This window comes from Ursus maritimus, unplaced genomic scaffold (assembly GCF_017311325.1).
Source record: "Ursus maritimus isolate PB19 unplaced genomic scaffold, ASM1731132v1 scaffold_32, whole genome shotgun sequence".
Classification (NCBI taxonomy): domain Eukaryota; kingdom Metazoa; phylum Chordata; class Mammalia; order Carnivora; family Ursidae; genus Ursus; species Ursus maritimus.
The window spans coordinates 11,546,074-11,553,177 of NW_024425786.1; the positions used below are offsets into that span (position 1 = coordinate 11,546,074).

Consider the following 7,104-nt stretch of genomic DNA (forward strand, 5'->3'; position numbering starts at 1 on the left):
GGGGGGGGGGGGCAGGGAGACCCAGCTCAGCGGGGACATGCCGGGGGTGACTCAGTGTCAGGACGGGCTGGCACCCACAGCCTAGCAGTTAGCTGGACTGTCCATCCAGGCCCGGTGATCGGAGGGCCCACTGGATCCCCTGTCCACCCCATGGCATTGCTTTGCTCTGCCCCAACAGTGCCCATGTGGCGGCCCTCGGTTCCCTAAGGACCAGAGCCCCAGCCAGGCCCCCAGCTCCCCCGCCCCCACCACTGACCTGCAGCAAAGCGGGCCTCGCGCAGCTCGTCGGGCAGGCAGCAATAACACTCGTCCTCAGCGGGGGACAGCTCCCAGCCCGACCGCTGGGCGCGCCAGCCCTTCCACTCGATGAGGTGGGCCACGCGGCCACGCGCCATGGCTGTGGGCTTTGTGATGTGGTCCTTGATGCTCTGCACAACCCCTGGGAGCATTGAGGGCAGCTGCGTGACCGCTCTGGCACAAACCGCGCCCAGGGACCCACTCGCACTACCCCAGTCCCCCAGGCCCATCCAGTGGCCTGTACCCCACAACCATTCGATGCTCTGTACTCACCCAAGGACCCGTGTCCGCACGGCCCCTTAGCCACAAAGCCCTGAATCTACCTCGGCAAGTCCTCCCACCCAACCAATGCCCGTGCCCACTCCACACCCTCCCCCAGCCCCAAGGCCACACCTCACTTAGGTCCCTGCCCATGCGGAGGCCCCATGCCCTCCCCACATCCTATGCCCACGCAATGTTCCCCTCCAGCTGGTGCTTCTTCCCCAGACCTGCCACACCCCTCATTTGCTGTGACCAGGTTCGGACCCTTCCATCCCAGAAGATCCACTCAAGGATCCACTCAAGACCCACCCAGCCCTCTCCCTTTATCCATGAACTAACCACTTCTGAGAGAGCGCCCCTATGCCAAGGCCAGTGACAGCTCTGCTGAGGGGGAGACCTGTGTGGGATGCAGCAGACTGGGAAGGCTTCCTGGAAGAGGTGGGCCGGGGTTGAGCTTTATAGGTAAATTGATAGGTTTATAGGTGCATTGGAAAGACGGAGGCAAGACTGGAGGCTATTTCAGAGATGAGGTGAGGAGGAAGGCAGGGCAGAAGCTGGCATGATTCCAGGACTGCCAGGGGTGAGATACGGGGGCGATACTAAGACTGGGGTGACAGAGACGGCTGGGGAGCCCATCAGGGGCAAGACTTAGAGCCGAGAAAGCCAAGCTGTGGACTCCCAAGTTTTCCTTCTAGCCATGGGGAGCCACTGCAGGGTAAGGAGCAGAAGTGACGGGCTAGATCCGTTGTTTAGGAAGGGGAGGGGCCAAGGAGGGGGGGGGCACCGTCAGGAGCCATCAAAGGCACCCAACAAGAGACAGGACAGGGGCTGGGCGGTGGGGAGGAGGGCCTGAGGGGCTCTCAGGAGTAGACCACCTTGATGTGGAAGCTGACAGAGAGGGCTGTCAGGAATGGTTCCGCCTCTCTCTGAACCAGGGCTCAGCACACAATCCCTGGGGTCCCAGAGCCATGACGTGAGGACCAGCAATATTTAAGCGAGATGGGGTGTCCACAAAGGAAACGCAAGACATAAAACTGAGGAAATGGGAAAGATGGGGGTGAGGAAGAAGGGGGAGAACACCCAGGAGTGCGGGCACCCAGAGAAAGTTCTGGAGGAGGTGGTTTGAGTGGCCCCTGCAGGGCAGGTGAAGCAGGGGGAAGGGGTAGTGGGTGGGACAGAGTCGAGGCAAACGGGAGGGAGGGCAGCCCAGGCACTGTGGGGAGCTGTGAGGGACTTAATGAGATGTGAGCCTGAGGTGCAGGGAACAGAGCTGTGAGTGAAGAGCTGGCCAGCTGAGAATGGCCTGGAAGGTGTGCTGCAGGTGACCGGGGGCAGATGCTGTGGCGGCCTGGAGACCCCTCCGCTGGCCTGCGTGCCCCTCTCCCAGCTGCTGGGGTCTCCCACCGGCAGCCCTCTCCAGAGCCTTGCCCTCAGCTGATGGGAGCAGCGTCACCCACAGATGCTGGGGAGGCGGGAGAGCCTTCCCAGGGGCCACCGCCGACCAATGGGGGAGCCATATCCACCCAGCCGCCAACCTCAACACTCCCCAGGGATCAGGCTGGGACCGAGTCCTCCTGCCGCCCCATCTTTGCCGAGCTCCTTCCCCTGCCCAGTCCTGCTGCCCTCACTCCTCCAATTTGCCCTTGAGAACAATCCCTCCATAAATCACTCGCATAATTCGTGTCCGGGGCTCTGCTTCTAGGGAACCCGACCCACGGTGGGGTGACCGGCAGACCGCCCCTGCCGCAGAGGCCGGGAGGCCAGGCCAAGCAGACATCTGGAAGACTGGGGCCATGTCCTCACGGCTCGGGGAGCCCCCAGCAACTTAACCAGGGGGAGAGGGGCGGGCAGGAACCCCCAGTCACTCTTCCCTGCAGAAGCCAGTGTGGCGCGTGGATCTGGGGAATGCTGGCTCCGGCAGGCTGCACCCCTTCCAGCTGTAGTTGGGCTTTGCCCTGCCCGCAGCGAGGGCAGCGAGGGCCGAGGGGGGCGCTGTGCTAAGCCCAGGGCGGGAGAGGGCCGACGGAACCTACCCACAAGGGACGAGGTGGCCAGAGCTGCCACGTTGTAGTTGCTGGAGCAGGACCTGGAGTCGGACAGGTAGCCGTTGGTGGTCTGGAAGCACCTCTGCAGGAAGGAGAGGAGGGGTGAGTAGGGTGGGGCAGACCTGCCAGAGGACATCTCCTGGCCACTACTGTCCCCGCGAGGCCCCCTCCCCAGGCCACCCTGCACACTCCCACAGGACCGTCCCACCCGCTGTTGTCATAAGCCCCCTCCCCCAGGGCTGGCAGGACTGTGCCCAGGCTGGTGCGGCTAGAGCGGGGGATGGGCAGAGCGCGCTGACCTGCCAAGGATCCCAACAGAAATCCATCTGCTTGTCCTAAAATGAGAGGAGAAAGAGGGTCAGGCAGGGCCTGGCAGACGGTGCCAGCAGATGGCACAAGTCCTCGAGCCCCGGCTGGTGGTGGGGTCAGCCTTCTGCTAGTCCCTGAGGTCTGGCTCTGCCTATTCCTGGGTCGTGCCCGCTGGTGTTCCCTCGCCACCTTGCAGAGGAGGACGTGGGACGGGGGGCGGGCAGTGGGGGCTCTGCCAGGAAGGCGGCGGGCACAGGGGTAGATCGGACCTGGGTTCGAGTTTTGACTCTGCCCTTTCTGCCGGGGTGTCCTTAGACTGGTGCCTTCACAGCTCAGAACATTGCTTTCTTCCTCTGTAATGGTGATAAATGCTGTTTATCTCAGGGGTTGTGGGGACGCAGACGACATGATGTAGACAAAGTGTCTCGCATAACGCTTAGCATGTGGTACGTGCAAAAAAAAAAAAAAGTAATTAAATCAACTGGTAGGTTCAAGTCACAAGCTCCGGGGGTGGGGGTGGAAATTATGCACCAAGATTTGAGGCCCCTAGTGAGCTCTTCCTAATGCATCCAGACGAAGAATGCCACTCTCAGGGCCCCTAGCTGGTTCAGTCGGTAGAGCACGTGGCTCTTTATCTCAGGGTCGTGAGTTCGAGGCTCATGTTGGGTGTAGAGATTGCTTAAATAAGTAAACTTAAAAAAAGAAAAAAAGAATGTCACTCCTTTACCCTCCAGAGGGCAGGGCAGGCTGCTAAGGGGTGGTGGGCTGGTCAGGGAACTTGTTATCTGCAAGGCTGGGTTAATTTGGGTGGAAAGACCTCCAAGGCAGGACTCTCTTTTCTGCTCCTAGTCCAAGTCCCTGGAGGCCCAGCCCATTTCAGACCTTCACCCAAATGCAAACCAAACTTATGGGCTCTGAACCCACAGGACGTAGCCAACGAGGGGAGATTGGACGGTTCCAGCTCCCTGTGGGATGCTGTAGGGACCACCCCAGGAACCAGGGCCTAGGCAGGGGTAAAGGTGGGGATCGAGTGGGACCAGTTACCTTGCCAGTGACATGGTCTGGAGCAACAGTAGGGGGGTGGCTGGAGGGCAAGTCCGGGTTCAGGGGGTCCGTGCCCTGGGGCATGGGGCAGTCCTTGTGGGCACTTGTGAACAGATCTGGAAATATGACAACAGGAGGAACTTTAAATGGCTCCCCACCCCTCACCCAGCACTCTCCTACTTTTATCGCCACCCGCTGTCCTTTTGTAGGAAACAGAGACCCAAGCCCACGGCAGGTGAGGAGTCCAGCCAGACCTCCTGCCTGGGGCCCTCAGTGGGAATTCATGCCCGTCTGACTGTTCCTCCACTTTCGTTAATTCTAGCACCCACTCCCTGGCACAGCCCACCAGCTCTCCTTCCCAGACGCCCTCCACTCCCACCCCTGTCCGGTCTCACCCGCCGCCTGCTCCACACCTGGGCCCACGGGGCTGCACGTTGCAGAAGAAAGTCCCCGGCCTCACACAGGACACTGTCCAGGGAATGCTCTACAGGTCTCCAGGTCCTGCTAAGTTTGCTTCCCACCAGGCTGACTACCTCACGTGACTTTCCTTCTCAAACCTGCAACCCGGGGACCCCCCTGCCCACACCCTGCTGCTGGCTGCTCCCCCATCCCTCATGGAGGTCTAGGAGCCTTCAGCAGGCATCGCCCCATTTTTCCACCTCAAATCATTGCCCTGCCCGCATTTTGCACACAGCATCTGCTTTCCCTCCTGTGGCAAAGGAAGACCTGTCCCTACTCTAACCAAGACCAGCACCCCCACCCTGGGGACCCCCCCCAGCCTTACCCGCCCCCCACCAGTGTGGCAGGTGCTGTGGTGCGTCTTCACTCAGGACTCTCACCTGCATCCCTGCTCCCCTCCCACCATCGAGCCCTTCCCCCTGGGTCAGCCCCCCCCCCAAAGCAGCCCCAGCATCTCTCATCCTTTAAAGACCTCTCAACCCCTGCTTCCCCTCAGCTCCCTGCCCACTCCTCTGCCCTTCCAGGCCACAGTTAGAGACCTCTACTTCCTCCCCCCATTTTCTCCTCCATCCTCTTCAGGGAGCCTTTCCTGAGACAGCCCAGCAGGGACTTCTCATCTTCTCCGGTGTGCTCGCTGGCTTTGCAGCTGCACCGGGACACTGCCCATCGCTCCCTCCCTTCCTCCCTCCCCTGCAAGCCACGCCCATCTCGGGCTTCCCTCCCTGCTCTGAGGTCCGTCCCCCCTCTCTGCTCCAGCCTGGCCCCTTCCCACCTCGGGGTCTCTCTCAGGACATCTCCTCTGCCTGCGGCTGAAGCCCGCGTTTACACCTGCGGCCCTGATTCTGCTGGAGCCCCGACTGCTGGCTAGCTCCCCTCACGGATGCCCGACAGCCAACAGCGTCTCAAGGAAATCCCGGTCCATCTGCCTCCACTTCCCTGATTTTAGACAATGATGCAAGAGTCCACCCAGCTGTACCAACCAAAAACCCAGTTTTCTCTGAGGGCTGCCTTCCCCCAACCAGCAAGTCCTGCCGGCTCTCTCTCCAGCCTCCATTCCAGACTGAGCTCTCCCCATCCCCGCCACCGCTCCCCACCTGGAGGCCTCGGGCCACAGCCTTCCGCAGCCCACCCCCCACCCAGTCAGACTGCATCTTCCTGAAAACCTGCCTCTGGCTTCCTTCCGTTGCACTCGTTGCACTCGAGGAGAGCCAGCCCCTCACCAGGGCCTCCAGGGGCCTGCATGCCAGCCTGCCCGCTGTTCCAGGCTGCCCGCTGTTCCAGGCCATTCTGGCCTCCCTGCTGCTCCTCAAATGGCCCACTTGTTCTTGACCTTGCTATGCCCTCTGCCCCGAACACCATCCCCAGATCTTCCTGAACACCATCCCCAGATCTTCCTGAACCGTGCCATTCAGGTCTCAGCTCAAGGTCACCTCCTCAGAGAGGCCCTCCCGGCCGCCCACACCAGGCCCCGGTCACTCCCCATCACAGTCAAGCTTCCTTTACAGCACCCAGCACCCAGCACCTCTGACGCTTTTGTGAAGTGTCTTGCCCGTCCCAGCGCGATGAATGTGAGGCCACGAGACAGAGACCGACTGTGGCGGCAGGAGTAAGCGTCTATTTCTGATGCATTCAGAAGTACTCGCTGAGCCCCGACTAGGTGCCAGGCACTGTTCTGGGCACGAGGAACACGGTAGCAAACAAGACAGGGATGGCTTCTGCCCTCACGGAGCTGACATTCTAGTTCATTCCTTCACCCAGTGAGACTCCATCTACTGTCTATACCATGCAAGCGTGGGGGCAGAGGTGTCATTAAGACGCCATCCCTGCCCCCCTGGGAGCTCCCAGTCTGATGGAAACCAGCCCCAAACTCCTCCTTCAAACACAAGCCTGGGGGGCGGGGACAGTAGCCCCCACGAGTGCTTTTTCCCCGCCCCCCTTCCTGGTGTGATGGCACCAGACTCCTCAGCCGACCTAAGCTAACCTGGCCGACCTAACACGGGGCTCAGCTTTCCAGGTGAGGAAGCTGAGGCCCAGATGGGGATTCACCAGCGGGAGGCTCACAGCCCGGAGCCAGGGTCTGAGCCCTGTTTTTCTGATGCCCAGGCTCACTCTCTTCCAGAGCACAGAAGGAGTTTTGATGAGTTCCTTGGGGGTCAGGGGCCGCACAGGAGAGCTGAAGGGGGAGCCAGCCAGGAGGGGGTGCCAGGAGAGAGGTGGTGCAGGCAGGGGAGGGTGGGGTGTGCAGCTTGCACAAAACCGGAGACGCGAGGCGCAGGGGTGTCTGGGCCGTGGCAGGGAGGCGAGGCCTCTGCACGACACTGGTCCCAGCCTGCAGCCTGTCCTGCCCTGGACACGGGCTCCCACCACCCCTCCCTGGCTTCGACAACCCGCGGGGAGAGCTGCAGAAGCTGACAGAATGGAAGCTTGGAGGGCTTCCTGGAGGAAGCCAAGGCCAGGGAGCATCTGCAGGTGGGAGGTGGGAGGTGGGAGGTATCAGGTGCCCCCAGAGGCAGGGCTGTGGTGGTGGACTGAAGCGTCAATGAGGAGTCTTGTGACAGTGTTAGCAGGGAGGCGAGGACGGGGCGCTAGAGGACAGCTAGGGTGCCCCACTGACCCCCCACAGGCCTTAGGATTGCCTTCTCCTGCTTTCGCACACCCACGGGCCCGTCCCTCGTGCTCTGCTCCAACT

General features: G+C 61.4%; 1 protein-coding gene across 1 annotated transcript in view; it reads right to left on the minus strand.

Annotated features, from left to right (window-relative positions):
• Nucleotides 1-4,127, minus strand: part of FAM131C (family with sequence similarity 131 member C) — a 5,241-nt gene extending 1,114 nt beyond the window's left edge. The window contains exons 1-4 of the mRNA XM_040619363.1: nucleotides 3,957-4,127; nucleotides 2,903-2,938; nucleotides 2,592-2,685; nucleotides 257-439 (exon numbers count right to left, since the gene is read on the minus strand). Coding sequence (XP_040475297.1) covers nucleotides 257-439; nucleotides 2,592-2,685; nucleotides 2,903-2,938; nucleotides 3,957-4,040 — 397 coding nt within the window. The 5' untranslated portion in view covers nucleotides 4,041-4,127. The remainder of the gene's footprint in view (nucleotides 1-256; nucleotides 440-2,591; nucleotides 2,686-2,902; nucleotides 2,939-3,956) is intronic.
• Between the last annotated feature and the right edge of the window lie 2,977 nt (nucleotides 4,128-7,104).